The sequence below is a fragment of the Rhinoderma darwinii genome, chromosome 2, assembly GCF_050947455.1.
Source record: "Rhinoderma darwinii isolate aRhiDar2 chromosome 2, aRhiDar2.hap1, whole genome shotgun sequence".
Taxonomy (NCBI): domain Eukaryota; kingdom Metazoa; phylum Chordata; class Amphibia; order Anura; family Rhinodermatidae; genus Rhinoderma; species Rhinoderma darwinii.
In genome coordinates, this window is record NC_134688.1 from 361998622 (window position 1) to 362025214 (window position 26593).

At 43.7% G+C, this 26593-nt stretch overlaps 2 protein-coding genes across 3 annotated transcripts in view; both read right to left on the reverse strand.

Annotated features, from left to right (window-relative positions):
• The window catches only part of LOC142741353 (uncharacterized), a 37930-nt gene extending 16965 nt beyond the window's left edge, over positions 1–20965 (reverse strand). The window contains exons 1-2 of one of the 2 annotated variants that reach the window (XM_075850731.1): positions 17238–20965; positions 16980–17056 (exon numbers count right to left, since the gene is read on the reverse strand). In XM_075850731.1, the coding sequence (XP_075706846.1) occupies positions 17578–20928 (3351 nt within the window). In that variant the 5' untranslated portion in view covers positions 20929–20965 and the 3' untranslated portion in view covers positions 16980–17056; positions 17238–17577. Of the gene's footprint in view, positions 1–16979; positions 17057–17237 lie in introns of those variants that run through there. The other variant, XM_075850732.1, reaches the window with a different exon arrangement.
• Position 20966: 1 nt separating this feature from the next.
• LOC142741872 (uncharacterized) lies at positions 20967–24105 on the reverse strand. The gene is made up of 3 exons (XM_075851198.1): positions 23848–24105; positions 21019–23666; positions 20967–20975 (listed from the first exon to the last, which is right to left on the reverse strand). The coding sequence occupies exons 2-3, from the start codon at positions 23425–23427 to the stop codon at positions 20967–20969; spliced, it is 2418 nt and encodes an 805-aa protein (XP_075707313.1). The 5' UTR covers positions 23428–23666; positions 23848–24105.
• Positions 24106–26593: the final 2488 nt, after the last annotated feature.

The window sequence follows — 26593 nt, forward strand, 5'->3', positions numbered from 1 at the left end:
AAAGAGATCCTGGACTGCAAAAGGATAGGAGGAAGGACTTTCTATTTGGTGAACTGGAAAGGGTTTGGTCCTGAGGAGAGGTCCTGGGAGCCAGAAGAGAACCTCAGCGCTCCTGCTCTTATTAGAAAATTCCTCCCTCGCTCTGGCCCCAAGAAGAGGGGGCATAAGAGGGGGGGATACCGTAGCGTCCATGGCTGCGGGCCGTCGGGTTACTCACCTCCTGATGTCCGCAGTCTTGGATCCGTGAGCGCTGGTCCCCATCTTCTTCCTAGGAGACACCAGCGCTCACTTCCGCTCCATTCTGCTGTGTCCCGTAGGGTGCGCGCACGCTCGTGCCCGGCCTTAAAGGGCCAGCGCGCGCAAATAGTAAGTCGTCGTCATCATCAACTGCCACGATTTCCTGGTCTATAAGAAGGCCCCAGGCCTTCTAATCCTTGCCTGAACGTTGTTAGTTTTCCCAGTCTGTCTTGCAAATGGTCCCTAAGTGTTTCCCATTCCAGCTGTTACCCGTGCCTTGTTCCCTGTTCCTGTTTCCCGTGCTGTGCCTTTAGTATCTGGTCATACCACGTCCTGTGTCATCTGCCACATCCCGAGGAATCCGCCAAGTCCTGTGTCATCTGCCATGTCCAGATTAATCCGCCATGTCCTGTGTCATCTGCCACGTCCGGAGGAATCCGCCACGTCCTGTGTCATCTGCCACGTCCGGAGGAATCCGCTACGTCTGGCGCAACCTGCAGCACCTGTGTCATCCGCCACGTTTGGCGTTATTTGCTACACCCATCTCCATCTGTGCCACAGCTGCGGCCACCGTCTGGATTATCCAGGTGCCCTTGTGCGGGACATTGTATTTCTGGGGTTTCCTGTTGTTTGGCCAGCTGCCTCCCCGCTACGGCGGTATGGCCTAGGGGGTCCACTAACCCGCACCATGACAATATCAAACAATGCAAGACTTAGAAACACAAACAGAAAAAATGGGACATAGATATCATCAAAACCACCAAAAAGGCCATACTTACTAGGTAGGTGGGTGGGTGAAAACCCGTTCCCATCAGGACGCAGACGGGTCAAAGAATGCTGCAGAAGGAGTGTGCATTAAATAGTGATAGCCCCTCCCACTAGTCTTGAGGGGAGTGGCGAACTAAGTGCTCAAAGGTGTGCCATAAATGAGTGTCAGTGTAGTGCTAGGGTGTGAATGGATGGTAAAAAATAAATATGTATGTATGAAAGTGTCAGAACTGTGTAATAATGTAATAAAAAGACTTAGGGCCTGTTCACATCACCGTTCGCTTTCCATTCCGGGGCTCCATCGGAGGTTTCCGTCGGGTGAACCCCGCAACGGAAAGTGAAAGTGAATCCACAGCTTCCGTTTCAGTCACCATTGATATCAATAGTGATGGAAACATCTCTAATGGTTTCCATTCGTCACCATTCCGGAAGATTTCCGGTTTTCCAACGGAATCAATAGCGCAGTCGACTCTGCTATTGATTCCGTCGTTAAAACGGAAACCTGCCGGAATGGTAACAAACGGAAACCATTAGCGATGTTTCCATCACTATTGATATAAATGGTGACTGAAACGGAAGCTGTGGTTTCACTTTCACTTTCCGTTGCGGGGTTCACCCGACGGAAACCTCCGATGGAGCCCCGGAACGGAAAGCAAACGGTGATGTGAACAGGCCCTTAGGGTGCGTTCATATATAGCAGTTGCATCAGCATCAGTTTTTTCATCTCTCAAGTGATTACAACTGATGCAAAAACTGATGCAAAAATGTATCAGTTGCCATCAGGCTTTTTCACAATTTTTACTACAAAACCATCAGTTGTCATCAGTTGTCGTTAGTTGTCATCAGTTGTCGTTAGTTGTCATCAGTTTTTACCATCAGTTTTTAACGTCAGTTTTTACCACAATGGTCCACCAAAAAGGTAGTCTAGGGTGTGAAAATTTGCCAATTTTATAAGAGTGGTGCATAGTTTGTGATAGATTGGATACATGATAGATTAGATACTTGTTGTGTACCATGTCAGGGCTCGGCTTCTCTGCTCCGGCATTGGCGCTACACTGAAGTCTGACGCACACATTGTAATGTTACGTGTGTCATATTCAGTGGAGCGCCAATACCGGTGCCAAGAGAGAGAGAGCCCAAAAGGCAGCTGCTGTCCACTGACCTCAGATCAAATCTACGAAGCAGCCATGGGAGCCTGAAAATATGCCAAACACTAGCCCTAACTTCAGGGAGTAGATCGTTTTTGGCGCCTTTACAGCTATCCAATACCACCCTGCATCTCCTACCCACCCTAAACCAAGCAGGAATTCACACAACAGGGTTCGGGTGTTGGCTTTTAAAAACAGCCAATTAAGTTAGTTTTTGATGGCTGCTTTGCATCCGTTTTGTATCCGTTCCGTGTTTTCCGTTTTTGACAAACTTTAAAAACAGATGAATTTCATGTGTAGATAATGAAACACTGCCCTCTGTAGATAATGCAGCAGTGCCCTCTGTATATAGTGCAACACACCCCTGTAGATAATGCCGCAGTGCCCTCTTTTGATAGTGCCACACCCCCTTGTATATAGTGCCCCCCTGTATATAGTGCCACACATGCCCCTGTAGATAATGTCGCAGTGTACTCTGTATATAATGCCACAGTACCCCCTGTAGATAATGTCATACAGCCCCCTGTAGATGGCGCCACACATACCCCTGTAGATAATGACGCAGTGCTCTCTGTATATAATGTCACAGTACCCCTTGTGTATAAGGCCACAGTACACCCTGTAGATAATGTCACACAGCCCCCTGTAGATGGCGCCACACACGCCCTGTAGATAATGCCGCAGTGCCCTCTGTATATGACACGGTACCCCCTAAGTATTATGCCACAGTACCCCCTGTAGATAATGTCACACAGCCCCCTGTAGATAGCGCCACACAGCGCCCCCTGTAGATGGCGCCACTCAGCGCAACATGTAGATTGTGCCACATAGCGCCCTCCTGCGCCACCCCCACTGTATATAGTGCTATCCCCCTTCCCCTGTAGATAGCACCACTGAAGCACCCTCTAGCAGAGGAATCCCTGGCCAGAGCATTGCCGACACTGTGGCCGGGGATTGCCTCTCGGAGGACCCACTGACGCCACTGTCCATATATAAACAGTGATGTCAGGGGTTACTCCCTGAACAGAATCCCCGGCCACAGCATCGCCGACGCTGTGTCCGGGGATTCCCTCATGGAGGACTTACTGATACCACTGTCCAAATAGGGACAGTGACGTCAGTGGCTACTGCTTGAGCGGAATCCCCGTTGCCGACTCTGGCCGGGGATTCCACTCCAGGAGGAGCCCCTGATGTCAATGTCAATATATGGACAGTAACCTCAGGGATTTTCATCTAGGAGCGGAATCCCTGGCCAGATCATCGGCAACGCGGATTCCGCTCAATCAGCAGCCACTGACGTCACTGTCGATATATGGACAGTGATGTCAAGGGCTTTCCCGAGCACAGTTAGTAAAGTAGCACTGTGACGGGGAATTATTGGCGAGCGGAGTAGCTCCTCTGCTCCTCCGCTCTGAACTCATTCTGAAGCGGGGACCTGATAGTTCACTGCTTCAGTATTAAGTTCAACTGTGTCTGCGTGCTGAGGATGCAAACACAGTTGGCAGTGGGACATACCTCCGGCCACATGGAGTCATGTGGTTTGCCTGGAGCGGAATCCCCGGCAATGCTATGACCGGGGATTCCGCTCCTAGCTCACATCCACCTTCCCGGGTTCTGCTGGAAGGTGGATGTGCCAGCACCCGGGGGTTTATCCGGCCACAATTAAAATAGATAGGATACGGTGCCAGACCTCCCTGGGAGCTGGAACCAAAAACGCTTCAGGTAACATTTTTGGATCCGACTCCCAGGGAGGTCCGGTGCCGTACGGCGCCACAACTGATGTCCCCTGCGCCAGAACAGATCCCATAGAAAGCTATGGGATCTGTTCTAGCATCAGTTTGCCTCCGGCTTTTCTTTAACACGCCGGAGCTAAAGTGAAGCAGACGCCGGACATATGTGAACGGCCCCTTACACTGCAATAAGTTTGCATATTTATGACCTGCTTCTAGTATCAAATGTGGGGACAAATAGGTTGATAGATTAAGCAACATTACTATTTATTCAGGACAGTGGCTCATTTTAATGATAATATTATTGTCACAATCTCTGACATTATAGAAATGATCAATAAAAGTAATTTTTAATGTAAGCCACACTGCTCTTTTGCCCATTTCTATTTTTTCTTCCCAATGCAATATGTGACTATACTGTGAGGGTGGTGCACACCAGGATGGGGAGCGTAACACTGGGTGATTACATCTATTCTATAGATAAATCTAAAAGCACTGAATTCCAATGAATTGTTCGTCATTAGATCATTATTGAGTACACTTTGGAATCAAGTTAAAATATAAATGCATTCAGGTTTATAAATTTATAAAGGTTTGTAACTTTACTTACACTGAAAATTAAATAAAGACATTGTACAAAACACAAGTGCATCCAGGTTTATAATACGGCTTCTTTAGCCAGCAGATCAAAACTCCAACATATACAACCCTCTTCACACCTCGTAGGCTATTAGATGAAGTCTCACAAATGATGCAGCTGCTGAGCTATTAGATATCATCAAAGATGACTCTCGCTACATGCCTGTGCTCACTCTAAGCACATAGGGTCAGATTTATCACTGAGATAGGTTGGGAAAATGTTAAAAAAATTTCATTAATTTGAGTATTGACTGATGTATATTTTTAATATGTTGTAAGACCCAAAATATATGTTTTTTTTACTGTTATTAAAGGCATTAACACAACATTTTTTTTTACCTAACCCAACCCAATGATCAGTTGATCGCTGCAAATCTGGCTTCAGAAAACCCCCATGTGATTAGATTCGGCCAACTATAAGGCCCATAGCAAGGAAAATGTAGTGTTACATTTCAGCCATTCCATGTACTACATAGACGAGCCAGGTCTGCCACAGCGATGACCACTCTTTGATAGTTGCTCTCCACTCCAGCTAATAGAAGGGCATATAGAAGTGAACACAAACAGAAAAAATGGGACATAAATATCAAAACCACAAAAAAGGCCATACTCACTAGGTAGGTGGGTGGGTGAAAACCCGTTCCCATCAGGACGCAGACGGGTCAAAGAATGCTGCAGAAGGAGTGTGCATTAAATAGTGATAGCCCCTCCCACTAGTCTTGAGGGGAGTGGCGGACTAAGTGCTCAAAGGTGTGCGATAAATGTGTGTCAGTGTAGTGCTAGGGTGTGAATGGATGGTAAAAAATAAATATGTATGTATGAAAGTGTCAGAACTGTGTAATAATGTAATAAAAATAAATAAATAAAATAAATGTGATGAATAGGGGTCAGTGCTGTGAATAGTACATGGGGTGTCAGTACTAAGTGTAATACGTGGAGGGATAATGTGCTGGTCGTCAGGCATGGCGTATCTTGCCGAATAACAGCCTATTTGTAACGCCGCTAGTGTTAGCTAAAGCGGGCTGCTCTGCATTCCAAACCAAACGCCAGCACATCATGCCCTCCCAGCATATAAGACCCGGCTGCGTCCTGAAAAAAAGTGTAGTATACGTAGTAAGAAATATCCATGAAACATGGGGTATTAGTTGTTATTTTGGCCAAAATACGCAAAGCTCGCAACCCAACGTCAAGGGTCCCCAGTGCCTTGCGAGTCCCTAACCAGAACTTTTCGTTCCTAATTTAAAAACACAAACAGAAAAAATGGGACATAAATATCAAAACCACAAAAAAGGCCATACTCACTAGGTAGGTGGGTGGGTGAAAACCCGTTCCCATCAGGACGCAGACGGGTCAAAGAATGCTGCAGAAGGAGTGTGCATTAAATAGTGATAGCCCCTCCCACTAGTCTTGAGGGGAGTGGCGGACTAAGTGCTCAAAGGTGTGCGATAAATGTGTGTCAGTGTAGTGCTAGGGTGTGAATGGATGGTAAAAAATAAATATGTATGTATGAAAGTGTCAGAACTGTGTAATAATGTAATAAAAATAAATAAATAAAATAAATGTGATGAATAGGGGTCAGTGCTGTGAATAGTACATGGGGTGTCAGTACTAAGTGTAATACGTGGAGGGATAATGTGCTGGTCGTCAGGCATGGCGTATCTTGCCGAATAACAGCCTATTTGTAACGCCGCTAGTGTTAGCTAAAGCGGGCTGCTCTGCATTCCAAACCAAACGCCAGCACATCATGCCCTCCCAGCATATAAGACCCGGCTGCGTCCTGAAAAAAAGTGTAGTATACGTAGTAAGAAATATCCATGAAACATGGGGTATTAGTTGTTATTTTGGCCAAAATACGCAAAGCTCGCAACCCAACGTCAAGGGTCCCCAGTGCCTTGCGAGTCCCTAACCAGAACTTTTCGTTCCTAATTTAAAAACACAAACAGAAAAAATGGGACATAAATATCAAAACCACAAAAAAGGCCATACTCACTAGGTAGGTGGGTGGGTGAAAACCCGTTCCCATCAGGACGCAGACGGGTCAAAGAATGCTGCAGAAGGAGTGTGCATTAAATAGTGATAGCCCCTCCCACTAGTCTTGAGGGGAGTGGCGGACTAAGTGCTCAAAGGTGTGCGATAAATGTGTGTCAGTGTAGTGCTAGGGTGTGAATGGATGGTAAAAAATAAATATGTATGTATGAAAGTGTCAGAACTGTGTAATAATGTAATAAAAATAAATAAATAAAATAAATGTGATGAATAGGGGTCAGTGCTGTGAATAGTACATGGGGTGTCAGTACTAAGTGTAATACGTGGAGGGATAATGTGCTGGTCGTCAGGCATGGCGTATCTTGCCGAATAACAGCCTATTTGTAACGCCGCTAGTGTTAGCTAAAGCGGGCTGCTCTGCATTCCAAACCAAACGCCAGCACATCATGCCCTCCCAGCATATAAGACCCGGCTGCGTCCTGAAAAAAAGTGTAGTATACGTAGTAAGAAATATCCATGAAACATGGGGTATTAGTTGTTATTTTGGCCAAAATACGCAAAGCTCGCAACCCAACGTCAAGGGTCCCCAGTGCCTTGCGAGTCCCTAACCAGAACTTTTCGTTCCTAATTTAAAAACACAAACAGAAAAAATGGGACATAAATATCAAAACCACAAAAAAGGCCATACTCACTAGGTAGGTGGGTGGGTGAAAACCCGTTCCCATCAGGACGCAGACGGGTCAAAGAATGCTGCAGAAGGAGTGTGCATTAAATAGTGATAGCCCCTCCCACTAGTCTTGAGGGGAGTGGCGGACTAAGTGCTCAAAGGTGTGCGATAAATGTGTGTCAGTGTAGTGCTAGGGTGTGAATGGATGGTAAAAAATAAATATGTATGTATGAAAGTGTCAGAACTGTGTAATAATGTAATAAAAATAAATAAATAAAATAAATGTGATGAATAGGGGTCAGTGCTGTGAATAGTACATGGGGTGTCAGTACTAAGTGTAATACGTGGAGGGATAATGTGCTGGTCGTCAGGCATGGCGTATCTTGCCGAATAACAGCCTATTTGTAACGCCGCTAGTGTTAGCTAAAGCGGGCTGCTCTGCATTCCAAACCAAACGCCAGCACATCATGCCCTCCCAGCATATAAGACCCGGCTGCGTCCTGAAAAAAAGTGTAGTATACGTAGTAAGAAATATCCATGAAACATGGGGTATTAGTTGTTATTTTGGCCAAAATACGCAAAGCTCGCAACCCAACGTCAAGGGTCCCCAGTGCCTTGCGAGTCCCTAACCAGAACTTTTCGTTCCTAATTTAAAAACACAAACAGAAAAAATGGGACATAAATATCAAAACCACAAAAAAGGCCATACTCACTAGGTAGGTGGGTGGGTGAAAACCCGTTCCCATCAGGACGCAGACGGGTCAAAGAATGCTGCAGAAGGAGTGTGCATTAAATAGTGATAGCCCCTCCCACTAGTCTTGAGGGGAGTGGCGGACTAAGTGCTCAAAGGTGTGCGATAAATGTGTGTCAGTGTAGTGCTAGGGTGTGAATGGATGGTAAAAAATAAATATGTATGTATGAAAGTGTCAGAACTGTGTAATAATGTAATAAAAATAAATAAATAAAATAAATGTGATGAATAGGGGTCAGTGCTGTGAATAGTACATGGGGTGTCAGTACTAAGTGTAATACGTGGAGGGATAATGTGCTGGTCGTCAGGCATGGCGTATCTTGCCGAATAACAGCCTATTTGTAACGCCGCTAGTGTTAGCTAAAGCGGGCTGCTCTGCATTCCAAACCAAACGCCAGCACATCATGCCCTCCCAGCATATAAGACCCGGCTGCGTCCTGAAAAAAAGTGTAGTATACGTAGTAAGAAATATCCATGAAACATGGGGTATTAGTTGTTATTTTGGCCAAAATACGCAAAGCTCGCAACCCAACGTCAAGGGTCCCCAGTGCCTTGCGAGTCCCTAACCAGAACTTTTCGTTCCTAATTTAAAAACACAAACAGAAAAAATGGGACATAAATATCAAAACCACAAAAAAGGCCATACTCACTAGGTAGGTGGGTGGGTGAAAACCCGTTCCCATCAGGACGCAGACGGGTCAAAGAATGCTGCAGAAGGAGTGTGCATTAAATAGTGATAGCCCCTCCCACTAGTCTTGAGGGGAGTGGCGGACTAAGTGCTCAAAGGTGTGCGATAAATGTGTGTCAGTGTAGTGCTAGGGTGTGAATGGATGGTAAAAAATAAATATGTATGTATGAAAGTGTCAGAACTGTGTAATAATGTAATAAAAATAAATAAATAAAATAAATGTGATGAATAGGGGTCAGTGCTGTGAATAGTACATGGGGTGTCAGTACTAAGTGTAATACGTGGAGGGATAATGTGCTGGTCGTCAGGCATGGCGTATCTTGCCGAATAACAGCCTATTTGTAACGCCGCTAGTGTTAGCTAAAGCGGGCTGCTCTGCATTCCAAACCAAACGCCAGCACATCATGCCCTCCCAGCATATAAGACCCGGCTGCGTCCTGAAAAAAAGTGTAGTATACGTAGTAAGAAATATCCATGAAACATGGGGTATTAGTTGTTATTTTGGCCAAAATACGCAAAGCTCGCAACCCAACGTCAAGGGTCCCCAGTGCCTTGCGAGTCCCTAACCAGAACTTTTCGTTCCTAATTTAAAAACACAAACAGAAAAAATGGGACATAAATATCAAAACCACAAAAAAGGCCATACTCACTAGGTAGGTGGGTGGGTGAAAACCCGTTCCCATCAGGACGCAGACGGGTCAAAGAATGCTGCAGAAGGAGTGTGCATTAAATAGTGATAGCCCCTCCCACTAGTCTTGAGGGGAGTGGCGGACTAAGTGCTCAAAGGTGTGCGATAAATGTGTGTCAGTGTAGTGCTAGGGTGTGAATGGATGGTAAAAAATAAATATGTATGTATGAAAGTGTCAGAACTGTGTAATAATGTAATAAAAATAAATAAATGAAATAAATGTGATGAATAGGGGTCAGTGCTGTGAATAGTACATGGGGTGTCAGTACTAAGTGTAATACGTGGAGGGATAATGTGCTGGTCGTCAGGCATGGCGTATCTTGCCGAATAACAGCCTATTTGTAACGCCGCTAGTGTTAGCTAAAGCGGGCTGCTCTGCATTCCAAACCAAACGCCAGCACATCATGCCCTCCCAGCATATAAGACCCGGCTGCGTCCTGAAAAAAAGTGTAGTATACGTAGTAAGAAATATCCATGAAACATGGGGTATTAGTTGTTATTTTGGCCAAAATACGCAAAGCTCGCAACCCAACGTCAAGGGTCCCCAGTGCCTTGCGAGTCCCTAACCAGAACTTTTCGTTCCTAATTTAAAAACACAAACAGAAAAAATGGGACATAAATATCAAAACCACAAAAAAGGCCATACTCACTAGGTAGGTGGGTGGGTGAAAACCCGTTCCCATCAGGACGCAGACGGGTCAAAGAATGCTGCAGAAGGAGTGTGCATTAAATAGTGATAGCCCCTCCCACTAGTCTTGAGGGGAGTGGCGGACTAAGTGCTCAAAGGTGTGCGATAAATGTGTGTCAGTGTAGTGCTAGGGTGTGAATGGATGGTAAAAAATAAATATGTATGTATGAAAGTGTCAGAACTGTGTAATAATGTAATAAAAATAAATAAATAAAATAAATGTGATGAATAGGGGTCAGTGCTGTGAATAGTACATGGGGTGTCAGTACTAAGTGTAATACGTGGAGGGATAATGTGCTGGTCGTCAGGCATGGCGTATCTTGCCGAATAACAGCCTATTTGTAACGCCGCTAGTGTTAGCTAAAGCGGGCTGCTCTGCATTCCAAACCAAACGCCAGCACATCATGCCCTCCCAGCATATAAGACCCGGCTGCGTCCTGAAAAAAAGTGTAGTATACGTAGTAAGAAATATCCATGAAACATGGGGTATTAGTTGTTATTTTGGCCAAAATACGCAAAGCTCGCAACCCAACGTCAAGGGTCCCCAGTGCCTTGCGAGTCCCTAACCAGAACTTTTCGTTCCTAATTTAAAAACACAAACAGAAAAAATGGGACATAAATATCAAAACCACAAAAAAGGCCATACTCACTAGGTAGGTGGGTGGGTGAAAACCCGTTCCCATCAGGACGCAGACGGGTCAAAGAATGCTGCAGAAGGAGTGTGCATTAAATAGTGATAGCCCCTCCCACTAGTCTTGAGGGGAGTGGCGGACTAAGTGCTCAAAGGTGTGCGATAAATGTGTGTCAGTGTAGTGCTAGGGTGTGAATGGATGGTAAAAAATAAATATGTATGTATGAAAGTGTCAGAACTGTGTAATAATGTAATAAAAATAAATAAATAAAATAAATGTGATGAATAGGGGTCAGTGCTGTGAATAGTACATGGGGTGTCAGTACTAAGTGTAATACGTGGAGGGATAATGTGCTGGTCATCAGGCATGGCGTATCTTGCCGAATAACAGCCTATTTGTAACGCCGCTAGTGTTAGCTAAAGCGGGCTGCTCTGCATTCCAAACCAAACGCCAGCACATCATGCCCTCCCAGCATATAAGACCCGGCTGCGTCCTGAAAAAAAGTGTAGTATACGTAGTAAGAAATATCCATGAAACATGGGGTATTAGTTGTTATTTTGGCCAAAATACGCAAAGCTCGCAACCCAACGTCAAGGGTCCCCAGTGCCTTGCGAGTCCCTAACCAGAACTTTTCGTTCCTAATTTAAAAACACAAACAGAAAAAATGGGACATAAATATCAAAACCACAAAAAAGGCCATACTCACTAGGTAGGTGGGTGGGTGAAAACCCGTTCCCATCAGGACGCAGACGGGTCAAAGAATGCTGCAGAAGGAGTGTGCATTAAATAGTGATAGCCCCTCCCACTAGTCTTGAGGGGAGTGGCGGACTAAGTGCTCAAAGGTGTGCGATAAATGTGTGTCAGTGTAGTGCTAGGGTGTGAATGGATGGTAAAAAATAAATATGTATGTATGAAAGTGTCAGAACTGTGTAATAATGTAATAAAAATAAATAAATAAAATAAATGTGATGAATAGGGGTCAGTGCTGTGAATAGTACATGGGGTGTCAGTACTAAGTGTAATACGTGGAGGGATAATGTGCTGGTCGTCAGGCATGGCGTATCTTGCCGAATAACAGCCTATTTGTAACGCCGCTAGTGTTAGCTAAAGCGGGCTGCTCTGCATTCCAAACCAAACGCCAGCACATCATGCCCTCCCAGCATATAAGACCCGGCTGCGTCCTGAAAAAAAGTGTAGTATACGTAGTAAGAAATATCCATGAAACATGGGGTATTAGTTGTTATTTTGGCCAAAATACGCAAAGCTCGCAACCCAACGTCAAGGGTCCCCAGTGCCTTGCGAGTCCCTAACCAGAACTTTTCGTTCCTAATTTAAAAACACAAACAGAAAAAATGGGACATAAATATCAAAACCACAAAAAAGGCCATACTCACTAGGTAGGTGGGTGGGTGAAAACCCGTTCCCATCAGGACGCAGACGGGTCAAAGAATGCTGCAGAAGGAGTGTGCATTAAATAGTGATAGCCCCTCCCACTAGTCTTGAGGGGAGTGGCGGACTAAGTGCTCAAAGGTGTGCGATAAATGTGTGTCAGTGTAGTGCTAGGGTGTGAATGGATGGTAAAAAATAAATATGTATGTATGAAAGTGTCAGAACTGTGTAATAATGTAATAAAAATAAATAAATAAAATAAATGTGATGAATAGGGGTCAGTGCTGTGAATAGTACATGGGGTGTCAGTACTAAGTGTAATACGTGGAGGGATAATGTGCTGGTCGTCAGGCATGGCGTATCTTGCCGAATAACAGCCTATTTGTAACGCCGCTAGTGTTAGCTAAAGCGGGCTGCTCTGCATTCCAAACCAAACGCCAGCACATCATGCCCTCCCAGCATATAAGACCCGGCTGCGTCCTGAAAAAAAGTGTAGTATACGTAGTAAGAAATATCCATGAAACATGGGGTATTAGTTGTTATTTTGGCCAAAATACGCAAAGCTCGCAACCCAACGTCAAGGGTCCCCAGTGCCTTGCGAGTCCCTAACCAGAACTTTTCGTTCCTAATTTAAAAACACAAACAGAAAAAATGGGACATAAATATCAAAACCACAAAAAAGGCCATACTCACTAGGTAGGTGGGTGGGTGAAAACCCGTTCCCATCAGGACGCAGACGGGTCAAAGAATGCTGCAGAAGGAGTGTGCATTAAATAGTGATAGCCCCTCCCACTAGTCTTGAGGGGAGTGGCGGACTAAGTGCTCAAAGGTGTGCGATAAATGTGTGTCAGTGTAGTGCTAGGGTGTGAATGGATGGTAAAAAATAAATATGTATGTATGAAAGTGTCAGAACTGTGTAATAATGTAATAAAAATAAATAAATAAAATAAATGTGATGAATAGGGGTCAGTGCTGTGAATAGTACATGGGGTGTCAGTACTAAGTGTAATACGTGGAGGGATAATGTGCTGGTCGTCAGGCATGGCGTATCTTGCCGAATAACAGCCTATTTGTAACGCCGCTAGTGTTAGCTAAAGCGGGCTGCTCTGCATTCCAAACCAAACGCCAGCACATCATGCCCTCCCAGCATATAAGACCCGGCTGCGTCCTGAAAAAAAGTGTAGTATACGTAGTAAGAAATATCCATGAAACATGGGGTATTAGTTGTTATTTTGGCCAAAATACGCAAAGCTCGCAACCCAACGTCAAGGGTCCCCAGTGCCTTGCGAGTCCCTAACCAGAACTTTTCGTTCCTAATTTAAAAACACAAACAGAAAAAATGGGACATAAATATCAAAACCACAAAAAAGGCCATACTCACTAGGTAGGTGGGTGGGTGAAAACCCGTTCCCATCAGGACGCAGACGGGTCAAAGAATGCTGCAGAAGGAGTGTGCATTAAATAGTGATAGCCCCTCCCACTAGTCTTGAGGGGAGTGGCGGACTAAGTGCTCAAAGGTGTGCGATAAATGTGTGTCAGTGTAGTGCTAGGGTGTGAATGGATGGTAAAAAATAAATATGTATGTATGAAAGTGTCAGAACTGTGTAATAATGTAATAAAAATAAATAAATAAAATAAATGTGATGAATAGGGGTCAGTGCTGTGAATAGTACATGGGGTGTCAGTACTAAGTGTAATACGTGGAGGGATAATGTGCTGGTCGTCAGGCATGGCGTATCTTGCCGAATAACAGCCTATTTGTAACGCCGCTAGTGTTAGCTAAAGCGGGCTGCTCTGCATTCCAAACCAAACGCCAGCACATCATGCCCTCCCAGCATATAAGACCCGGCTGCGTCCTGAAAAAAAGTGTAGTATACGTAGTAAGAAATATCCATGAAACATGGGGTATTAGTTGTTATTTTGGCCAAAATACGCAAAGCTCGCAACCCTAGAATACTTGTGTAAGTCTAGAATACTTGTGTAAGGCCTTGTTCCCATTTGCATCGGAGGCTCCGTTCGGGGATACTATCGCAGATTCTGTCATATTTGACAGCAAAAATATTATTCTCTTCAAAATTTTGGATACTTTTGCAGAATCTGACGGACCTCATTGTAAGTCAATGAGAACCGTCAGGCACCAGTGGTATCTGTTGTGTGACGGAATGGCTATTCGTTGTGGTTTCGAGACCACATAGCCTTACACTTGTCTTTTTGACTGATACTCTTGGGATTACCACCAAACTTGTGGGCTAGTTATTAGATTTTTTTTTTCGTTTTATTACTTGAAGGGTTTGTTTCAACATGTATTAGTGCATTTTTTATGGAAACATGAGGTCACATATTTTTTTCTTTTACTATTCCTTTTTCAACTAATAGAAATATATTTAAAGAGGCTCTGTCACCAGATTTTGCAACCCCTATCTGCTATTGCAGCAGATAGGCGCTGCAATGTAGATTACAGTAACGTTTTTATTTTAAAAAAACGAGCATTTTTGGCCAAGTTATGACCATTTTTGTAGTTATGCAAATGAGGCTTGCAAAAGTCCAAGTGGGTGTGTTTAAAAGTAAAAGTCCAAGTCGGCGTGTATTATGTGCGTACATCGGGGCGTTTTTAATACTTTTACTAGCTGGCCGGTCTGATGAGAAGTATCATCCACTTCTCTTCAGAACGCCCAGCTTCTGGCAGTGCAGATCTGTGACGTCACTCACAGGTCCTGCATCGTGTCGGCCACATCGGCACCAGAGGCTTCAGTTGATTCTGCAGCAGCATCGGCGTTAGCAGGTAAGTCGATGTAGCTACTTACCTGCAAACGCTGATGCTGCTGCAGAATCAACTGTAGCCTCTGGTGCCGATGTGTCCTCGCTCGTCTGACACGATGCAGGACCTGTGAGTGACGTCACAGCATGATCTGGCAGAAGCTGGGCGTTCTGAAGAGAAGTGGATGATACTTCTCTTCAGAACGCCCAGCTAGTAAAAGTATTAAAAACGCCCCGATGTACGCACATAATACACGCCCACTTGGACTTTTACTTTTAAACAAACCCACTTGGACTTTTGCAAGCCTCATTTGCATAACTACAAAAATGGTCATAACTTGGCCAAAAATGCTCGTTTTTAAAAAATAAAAACGTTACTCTTATCTACATTGCAGCGCCTATCTGCTGCAATAGCAGATAGGGGTTGCAAAATCTGGTGACAGAGCCTCTTTAAGTATAATGCTCTGTTCACACTGGTGTCATGTTTCAGTTATTACAGAAGCCATTAAGAATATCACAGATCACTTCTATATTGTATTCTAATGGATCCTAACAGATCACATTGACTTTAATTGGGTCCGTCAGGGTTCTGTTTTTGGTCACAGAAAGGAATAGTAAAGCAGACTATGTAATTCTATCCACCAAAGAGCAACACACAGGTGTCTGAACAGACCCGAATATCAGTGTGAACATAGCCTTGTACGTAACTAAATCTATTTTGATATGTTTAGTACACTATAAAATATTACAATAAGTATACATTGCCACCTTTCCCCTTGCATGTGCATTGCAATACTTATTTCCAGGCTTTCTACTGCATGGCTTAAACACAATGAACTATAGTCACTCTAATAGTTGAAATAATCTCCACTTAATATACATATTTGGATCTGGAAACAGGTCAACATGTTACCTTTTATTCCATTGCGTTGGTGTACCTATGTTGACTTTCGTAACAGGTTCGGAGATTTTTTGTGTTATGTATTTTAAGGTCTCCAATGAAATGGAACTTACTGTTTCAGAGAACATTCACTTTCCTGAACTCTCCTATTACATTACCAATCAATCCCAAAACGAAAAAATCATATATATGAGCGTCAGCAAGATTGCTTGTGTACTTACAGTATAGTATATACATAATGTCAGTGTGAGAGTTGTGTTAAGAATCTAGACACATAGGGGGTAATTTATTAAGACTGGTATTTCATACGCCAGTTTTAAACTAAACTACGTCAGAGTGAAATGCACCAAATTTATTAAGAGACACACGTGGGCAGTCCTAAGACAGAAGATGAAATATATGTCTGCTATAAGTGGGGTGGAGTTGCGCTACAATTTGCACAATTTTCTGTTTTTAGAAATCAAAACTGTTGGACACTTGCTGACCACGCCTACTCCCAGTTAACCCCACCCACTTTCAAGAAATGTTGAGAGAACAGAAAATATAAGAACATTTAGCTCAAATATGACGCAACAAAAGTGACTTTTTTAAGCTAGAAATGTGACGTAAATCTAATAATAAATTCCTGCCATAGTATCGTTGAGAAATTATAAAATAAACAAAAGCAAATATTTTGGTCCATGGCTATCGTAATGTCATACAAGGCACCAAGTTCAAAATCAAAGTATGAGCTCAACATAAATGCTATCCAAATTGGCATTGTGTGCATAAATGGTGTAGCTGCGTGCAAAATTGTATGATTTGGCTAAATCGACAAATGCATAATAAATAATTATTAATGAAAAATATAGTATGTGCCTCAGTCTGGACACTTTGCAGATGCAAAACAAAAGTGTAAAAGTGATAATTTTAAAGACTTTGTGGTGTATAGATACAGGTGCGTAGGCATAGAGGGTGCAAAGGTAGCAGTCGCACCCAAGCCCTTTTGCCCGAGGGGGTCCAAATGTCTGCTAATCACAGTAAGAAGATACTAGTATGATAAATGCCACATAGTAGGTGGGGGCCCTGTTACAGATTTTGCACTGGAGCCCAGGAGGTTGAAGTTACACCAATGTGTAGTTATATTGTATTTGTAATCACAAGCTACATAATGTTACTAATGTGGGAGTGGACTGGTTAGCATTATATTGTATTAGGCTGGGTTCACACGAGCACATTAACGTCTGTAATGGACGGACGTATTGTATATATTGTATATATTCTGTCCTCATACACGTTAGCACGGTGTGTAATCTGACATGTAGCTAAACCCCCTGTCTTCTTAAGAAAAAGGCTGTGAAACTGTGAAATCTTTCTCTTTATTGCTGGTAGACAGGAAAGGGTGAAACTATAGGATGAAATAACAGTAGTATTCAGAATATATCAACTGTACAGTGCATAGGATACAAATAATCTGCTATACATACACAATATAACATGAGGTAATACTGCAAGCTGACAATATGATATCTGATACAGCAAAACATACAGTGAACCACAGGATTATAACATATAGATTTGGATCTTACCGACTATGCTTAGAACAGGCTGATGGCACTGAACTTGAGGTAGAAATGGAGAGTGGCCCCTCACACTGGCATGATGAGAAAAATGGCTGCTACTCATACACAAACAGGAACAGGAAATAACCCACAATGCCTCAGGTGCTTTCCCATAATACATAGAGAACTACAATCTAGGAATACACAAAACCACCAGTAGATGGTGCTATAACCATACAATACAATATAGATGGGGTACAAGAATAGGCAATTGCAATGTCTGTACTGGTAATCATACACAAAAAAGAGGTATTATTACGTAAATAACTGGACTAGCTGGCGAGGACAGAACACTCCCCGCTTGACGTCAGCCGACGTCACTATTGGGTTCGTTGGATGAAAACAGTAGAACGAGTTCCCCTACTGGTCTGAGGAACAATTTGGTCTCACTCTGCTTCCGTACTTTTACTTCGACCTTACGTATATTTCCGTCTTTACTCGGGAATGTCTTGGTAATAAGACCTAACGGCCACTCATTTCTTCGTGACTGGCAATCTTTCATTAGCACCACATCGCCAGGCTGGAGGTTAGGCTTGCTGATTTGCCACTTTCTCCTTGGTTGCAGAGTGGGAATGTATTGCTTTTTCCACTTGTCCCAGAAAGTATTGGAGAGACTCTGTACTTGCCTCCATCGACTTCTGTAGAGGTCTTTAGCATTAAATTCTCCAGGTGGAGTGCAAATAGTGTCAGTCTTCTGAGTAAGCAGCGTGGCAGGGGTGAGAACAGTTGGGTCATCAGGATCACTGGAAATCGGAATCAACGGTCTGGCATTTATGATGGCCGATACTTCCGCCATAAAGGTGGTCAAGCTTTCGTGAGTCAGCTTTGTAGATCCTACTTGTAAGAAGATTGAGTCGAGGATTCTACGTGCGATGCCTATCATTCTCTCCCAAGCACCTCCCATGTGTGAAGAGTGTGGTGGGTTGAAGGTCCAAGTACATCCCTGTCCACTAAGGTATCTTTCTATGTTTTTAGCGTCCAAGTTAGAAGAGAGTTGTAGTTCCCTTGCTGCCCCAACAAAGTTTGTGCCTCTGTCAGAACGAATATGTTTGACAGGTCCTCTGATAGCAATGAAACGCCGGAGAGCATTTATGAAGCATGAAGTATCCATAGATTCGATCACTTCTATGTGGACAGCTCTGATGGACATACAAGTGAACATAACCGCCCAACGTTTTCCGTTCGCACGGCTTCCTCTGGTTTGCCGGACAACCACAGACCAAGGACCGAACACATCTAGGCCGACATTGGAGAAGGGTGGATCTGTGCTAAGTCGATCATATGGGAGATTCGCCATCTTTGGAGTCTGTGACATACCACGAAGTTTCCGACAAGTAACACATTTAAAGATGAATCTGCACACACATCTCTTTGCTCCAACTATCCACAGTCCGGCTGATCGTAAGGCTCCTTCTGTGAACAGACGACCCTGGTGCCTTGTTTGCTCATGGTGATGTTGCACCAGCAGAGTAGCTATATGATGCTGTCCGGGAACTATCAAGGGATGTTTCTCTGCAAAATCTACCTTGGCTTCCTTAAGGCGTCCTCCTATTCTTAAGAGCCCATTTTCATCGATGACTGGGTCAAGTTTCCTCAGAACACTGTCTTTGGGTACGGGTCTCTGACCGATTACACAGTCGATTTCCTTGGCATAGATATCGTGCTGTACAGCTCGGATGATTACATTTTTTGCCTGTTCCAGATCGAGAGCTGTGTAAACATGTTTACAACGATGCCAGCCTTTACAGTCCCTTTTATCTGCTGACGAGGTTGTCTTGTACGACCGAGCCATGTGAGTCAAGCAGGTGATTGCACGGACAAGTGATCCCCAAGTAGAGAATCTACTGAATCGATGAGATTTCAGGTGGCTGTCCAAAGTCTCCGTGTGCAACGCAGATACCAGAGGGCGTATCTCAACATCTGCATGTGGGTCCACTAGTTCAAACATGGCGGTTTCTGCGGTGCTGTGCATCGGTCTATACAAGAACGTAGGGCCTGTAAACCAGATTGTGTCTTTCAGACGGTTAGCGGCAACGGATCTGGTTGCTTGGTCTGCAGGATTGAGATGAGTAGGTACGTAATGCCATTGTTCGGGAGAGGTAGATCTTCTAATCCTTAGCACTCTGTTGCTTACGTAGACATAGAAGCGTCTAGTTAAGTTACAGATGTATCCTAGTACTATCTTGCTGTCAGTGTAAAACTCAGCATCTTTAATCTCCATGTTCAATTCCGTAGTGATGAGTTCGGCTAACTCCACTGCTAACACCGCGGCGCAAAGTTCCAGGCGTGGTATTGTGTGTTCAAGAAGTGGCGCTAGTTTTGCTCTGCTCATGACGAACCCTACGTGGCATTGTCCGCTGGTATCTATCGTCTTTAAGTAAGCTACAGCAGCAATCGCTTTGACTGAAGCGTCGCAGAAAACACAAAGTCTTTGTGTCTCAACCTTGGTAGTTGGTACAGAAGCATACGGGCGTGGTATGTGAAGACCAGATAAGGCTGTGAGGGAATTTCTCCAAGCCGTCCACGTGGCTCTTTCCTTCATGGGAAGAGGAGCATCCCAGTTCGACACTTCCCTGGTGTAGTCTCTCAACATAGCTTTACCTTCGATGGTTACAGGAGCTGCAAATCCCAGTGGGTCATATAAACTGCTTATGGCCGACAGTACTCCTCTGCGAGTGAAGGGTTTTTCTTCTCTGCTGGCCTGGAAGGTGAAGGTATCAGCTTTTAGGTCCCAGAGTAGGCCAAGGCTCCGATGCATGGGAGGGGAGTCGATGCCTAGATCTAAATCCTTTAAGTCTTTTGAGTGGTCATGAGGAGGAAAGGCTTCCATCACTTTCTGGCTGTTAGAAGCGATCTTGTGTAACCTCAGGTTAGATAGAGCAAGCATCTCCTGGGCTCTCTTCAGAAGACAAATTGCGGTTTCATTTGTGGGCATTGATTTCAAACAGTCGTCCACATAGAAATCCTTTTCTACGAAGCGTCTGACATCCGTTCCGTACTTCGTTTCGACATCTTGAGCCGCACGCCTCAGCCCATAGATGGCGACTGCAGGGGAAGGACTATTACCGAAGATGTGTACCTTCATTCGATACTCTGTAACATCTTTAGAGGGATCGTTATCCTTGTACCAAAGGAATCTCAAGAAATTTCTGTGTTCTTTTTTGACGAGGAAGCAATGGAACATCTGTTGGATATCAGCCGTGAATGCAACAGAGTCTTTGCGAAAGCGTAGAAGTACTCCCAAGAGCTTGTTGTTTAGATCCGGGCCTGACATCAGGACGTCATTCAACGAGACACCTTCATACTTGGCACTTGAGTCAAATACTACTCTGATCTGACCTGGTTTCTTCGGGTGATACACTCCAAACAGGGGCAGGTACCAGCGCTCTTCAGAGTCTGGAAGTATAGGTGCTAACTCTGCATGGCCGTTCTGGAATATCTTTTCCATGAAGGTAAAGAAGTGGTCTCTCATCTCTGGTTTTCTTTGCAGGCTGTGTCTGAGAGAGACGAAACGTTTGTAAACCTGTTCTCTGTTGTTAGGTAAGCGTTGTCTTTGAGGCCTATATGGTAGAGGTGCAACCCAGCTCTTCATTTTGTTCTGCACCATTCCCTGCTCCATTATGTCTAGGAACAGTCTATCTTCGAATGACATCGCCATACGATTGTCCTCCTTCGTCTGGCGGAAGACTGTGCACCCTAGGTGATCTTGGTTGCCATCCCAGATGTAGTCATCGCAGGCAGAGCCTACAAGGATACTTGATGATGAAGTGCTGTGTGGCAGTTCCTTTATGAAGAAATGATTTTCACATGGTCGGAGAAGAGATGGACGTCCATTTTCCAGTGTACTGGTAAGCATGCTGTTGACAGTTGTCGGTTTGTGTACACCTCCCAAACAGACCTCTCCTACGACGACCCATCCTAGGTCGAGTCTCTGTGCATATGGAGCATTGTGAGGGCCATTGATCTGTTGCCTAACCTTGTGGACTCGAAGAATATCTCTCCCGAGGAGCAAGACTATCTGAGCCTCTGGATCAAGTTTCGGGATCAAGTGTTCTATACGCTTCAGGTGAGGTTGGTGCGCTGCTACTTCCGGCGTAGGTATCTCAGACCTGTTATCAGGAATTTGGTTACACTCCAGTATGGTTGGTAAGGGCAGACACACTTGGCCATTTATAGACTCGACTACATAGCCGCTTGCCCTCCTTCCAGCTGTCTCTACAGTACCGGCACAAGTTTTTAGAGAGTAGGGGGCGCCAGGGCCTCTGACGTTAAAGCTATCAAAGAAGGCAGACTTGGCTAACGACTTGTTGCTTTGATCGTCTAGAATAGCATATACTTTGATGGCTTTGTCCCGGTCGTCTGCTGGGTAAATCCTCACTAGGGAGATTTTTGAGCAGGACCTTCCTCCTATGAGGCCTCTACAAACCTCTGTGCATTTAGAAGTAACCGCTGGAGTGTCAGTACTTGTGTCCTTCAGCTCCCCGCTATGCTCTTGGTCTTGGGGCGAAGTCCACGATGGTGCTCCAGGGTGTAGAGCTGTGTTATGTTCTGTGCTACCACATTCGATACACTTTGCACGAACCTCGCAATCTCTGGCGAAGTGTGATGTTGAAGAACAGCATTTGAAGCAGATGTTGTTTTCCTTAAGGAAGGCCTTGCGGTCCTCTAATGACTTTTCCCTGAAGGCTCTGCACCTAAGTAGGGAATGTGGCTTCCTGTGTAACGGACACTGTCTGTTCGGGTCTTTGGGTTTGTCTCCTTGACGGGAGCTGAACTCTTTATGGACTGAACCTGTGGAGGAAACGTTAATTTTGTGGACCTCCACCATTGCTCTACGAGGTTTACTAACAGGGGTGGCGGCACATGACAGCGTGAAATCAAAGCTAGGATCATTTCTAATTTTAGCTTGTTCAGAGACAAAATCTACAAACACATTAAATGGAGGAAATAGTACATTGTAAGTCTGTTTATATCTAGAACCATGCATAACCCATTTCTCTTGCAGGTTGTATGGGAGCTTCTGAACTATGGGGTTCACACCTCTTGCAGTGTCAAGGAATGTCAATCCTACCAGATCCCCTTCTGCCTTTGCTACACACAACTCCATTAACAGATCACTTAACTCCCTAAGCTTTGTATAGCCTTTGTTTGCTATTTTAGGAAAGTCCTCAATTCTCTTGAATAAGGCACTTTCTATGACTTCGGCAGAGCCATAGCACTCTTCAAGTCTGTCCCAGACCCTTTTAAGACCAACATCTGGATAATTGACATTGATATCTCTGATTCTTTTAGCGTGTTCGGCGGACTCACTTCCTAGCCACCTTACCAGGAGATCCAGTTCCTCACTACATGATAGATCTAAGTCTCTGGTGGCATTTTGGAAGGAAGCTCGCCAAGCTCTGTAGTTTTCAGCGCGATCGCTGAACTTTACAAGTCCCTTGGTGACCAGCTCACGTCGAACAAGGAATCTGGCAAAGTCCATTGTGGCTTGATTAACATTAGATCCGACTACTGGTGTGTGGTCAGAGTGCATGTGTGGTGTGCGACCATACCTGTTGGGAGTCTCTGATTTATTACAACCTGCATAGTACCGTTCTGAAGCGAAGGGCGTCTCTCTTAGCTGGAGCGGGTTTTTGATCTTCTGTTCTGAAGAGAAGTTGTTGTAGCCGGTTTCCCTTTGATGTGTCTTGTCTTGTTTGCAGTAAGGAGACTGATAGTCAACTTTCTGGCGGTCTGAATAATCAGGGTGGCTTGGCTTGTTAATAAAACCCTTTGTGTTGAGTTGGAAGTCGGTATCGTATTCTGACTTGGAATGTTGATAGACGTATTGTAAGGTACGCTGTTCTGGATCTTGGTGTTCAAGTTCCGGCTGGAGAACGTCGCGACGATTCTCTATTTCTGGAAGTTCTACTGCTTCTAGAAATTCTGCTTCTGCTATGGCAGCCGCTGTCTCTTTCTCAACAGTGAGTTTCTCTAGAGTTGCTTCAAGGCGCGCTTTCTCTAGCTTTATCTGTATTTCCTGTTCTGTGAAGCTGGCTTTCGCTTTTGCCGCTTCAGCTTTTGCGCGGGCAATGGCGGCAGCTTCTCTGATCGATGTCCTGCTAGAGCCACTTCTAAGGGACCTTGTCTTGACCGAAGATGCTCGACTTTGAGACATGATGCGACCGTTAGGAGGTTGCTGCGATATCCGTATGCAGGCTCTGCGTGGATAATGGCGGGCACCCTATGGTCTGATCTTCTGAGCTTGTTCTCAGCAGTCGTTTCACTATTCTGTCCTCATACACGTTAGCACGGTGTGTAATCTGACATGTAGCTAAACCCCCTGTCTTCTTAAGAAAAAGGCTGTGAAACTGTGAAATCTTTCTCTTTATTGCTGGTAGACAGGAAAGGGTGAAACTATAGGATGAAATAACAGTAGTATTCAGAATATATCAACTGTACAGTGCATAGGATACAAATAATCTGCTATACATACACAATATAACATGAGGTAATACTGCAAGCTGACAATATGATATCTGATACAGCAAAACATACAGTGAACCACAGGATTATAACATATAGATTTGGATCTTACCGACTATGCTTAGAACAGGCTGATGGCACTGAACTTGAGGTAGAAATGGAGAGTGGCCCCTCACACTGGCATGATGAGAAAAATGGCTGCTACTCATACACAAACAGGAACAGGAAATAACCCACAATGCCTCAGGTGCTTTCCCATAATACATAGAGAACTACAATCTAGGAATACACAAAACCACCAGTAGATGGTGCTATAACCATACAATACAATATAGATGGGGTACAAGAATAGGCAATTGCAATGTCTGTACTGGTAATCATACACAAAAAAGAGGTATTATTACGTAAATAACTGGACTAGCTGGCGAGGACAGAACAGTATATATTGCATAATTAAACCAATTTTGGACAGTCGATTCTCAGTTAGGCTGGGTTCACACGAGCACATTAACGTCCGTAATGGACGAACGTATTTCGGCCGGAAATCCCGGACCGAACTCAGTGCAGGGAGCCGGGCTCCTAGCATCGTAGTTATGTACGACGCTAGGAGTCCCTGCCTCTCCGTGGAACTACTGTCCCGTACTGAAAACATGATTACAGTACGGGACAGTTGTCCTGCAGAGAGGCAGGGACTCCTAGCATCGTACATAACTATGATGCTAGGAGCCCGGCTCCCTGCACTGAGTTCGGTCCGGGATTTCCGGCCGAAATACGTTCGTCCATTACGGACGTTAATGTGCTCGTGTGAACCCAGCCTAACTGAGAATCGACTGTCCAAAATTGGGTTAATTATGCAATATATACAATGTACTGTATAATAATGCAATTTGTTGTTTTTTTTAAATGTCAGATGTTGTGACCAAATAAAAGAAAACTGGATTATTATATATTGTATGTTTTGCACACCATTTAAAATATTAAATTATTGACCAGCCAAGGAAAAGATATGTAAATATCGCAGCATTAAAGTCAAAAACAAATTTGGAGCAACCATCGCAAGTTGTTTTGTCATGCTTCTGACCTGATCTCTTTGATGTATCCTTATACAAATCTGTTTTATATGTTGCAGAAAAGATTGAAAATTATGCATAAATACGGAGCTCCTCTTTACTGCACATTTCTTACTGCAGTTTTTAGATATGGTTGTGGTATAGCTCCATGCCACAGTACTGCCACTATTTATTAACCCAGCCTAAGCTTTTTTAAAGAAGAGGTGAAATTAAATATACCCCATTTCTTTAAAAAAAAAAAAAAAAAAAGTGTATGGGACCATTGACATACATAGTGAAAAGTGAAAAAAGTTTACCAAAAGTTTTGCTCACCTCATATCCTTCATTTTAAATTGCATTTTTCCAATGCGTTTTGTGAAGCAATGTAAGCATAAAAAATCCAGAAAGCTGTGGGTGCTCGTAAATCCTCCTGAACTTGATCCTGTGTCGACAGCAGGTTGTAGAAACAAAAATAGTGTGTAGAAAAGGCAGATCCAGCACTCAAATATAGCTATGATTAAGGACCCCAGTGGTCTGAAACGCGTAAGCGTGGTCCCGGGATTATTGTTTTATCCCTATTTTTTTTTAAATGACCTAATAAAAATCGAATTTTTTATATTTGAGTGCTGGATCTGCCTTTTCTACACACTATTTTTGTTTTTATTGACATACATAGTTCTTCATGCCTTGCTGATTTCTCTTTTTTCCATTTTCTATAACAAACATCTCCCCTCCCACATTAAGACATCTTGCTAGAAAGCCCATACATCAGATATGACATCATCAAAGATAACTGTGGATGGCACCTTGGCCATTTGCAATGTTGTCAATTACCTTCTTTGATTTACCTAAATCCTTTCCTGAAAATTTAAGTCCCAGACACTTTATATCTATGTTTGCACATTTATGAGCATTTGACAGACTGTGAAATTGTTTCAGCCACAATTTGTGATTGCATTATGGAGAACTGATGCCAATCTCTTTACAAAAATGCTGCTTCTATAAATTCACCATAAAATACTTCCACATAGTTAGCATAGACACTACGCTGGATGCATTATTGTAAGCGCATCTCTGATTTATAATGTGTTGCTCTAAAATGAGAAAAAATAACTGAACTAGACTTTGTTGCCATAAGGTCTAATAATATCAAACCGGCTGCATTCCAGGAAAAGGAAACATTGTCTAATTAATGTCTATATTGTATGACTTATTTAGGAAAAAGCAATATTCCGCTTGGAGTCGATATTAGCACCAGCATATCCTTTATGTGTTCTATCATTAGTTCTTATGACTATATTTTCAGGCAAACAATCTTATCCTTGTATTCTTTCCCCCTTGACATTTGTGCATGCGCTCCACATCCAAGCCATTATATTTTTGCTGCCGCATATGGTCCGTGTGCTTTTTTCCAAAGCTATTAAACTGGCTTCTCAAATTGGAGAGCGGCAATTGACCCATTATTCTGTTTATTTAATTCCCAGGCAAATGTGGCAGGAGGGACATTACTGCTTGAAATTGCTATATCTGGAATGAATGGTAAAACGATAAAGGCAATGACACTCAGGGAAGCAGATGGCTTGTCTGCAGTGAGAGGTAGGTATCACAACCCACTCCCTGGCTCCAGCTAATTTAGACTTAATGCATTTTTTAGAGCCTTTGTTTTAATATCAAATCGTACTGAATCACAGAAGTGTAAATCATGGCACATCAAATTGACTCATCCAATGTGGGACATTTAGCACTGGCTAATTATATAGCTATGGTTACGTGGTAGTTGGAATTTTGCTTGGGTAGAAAAAACAAATA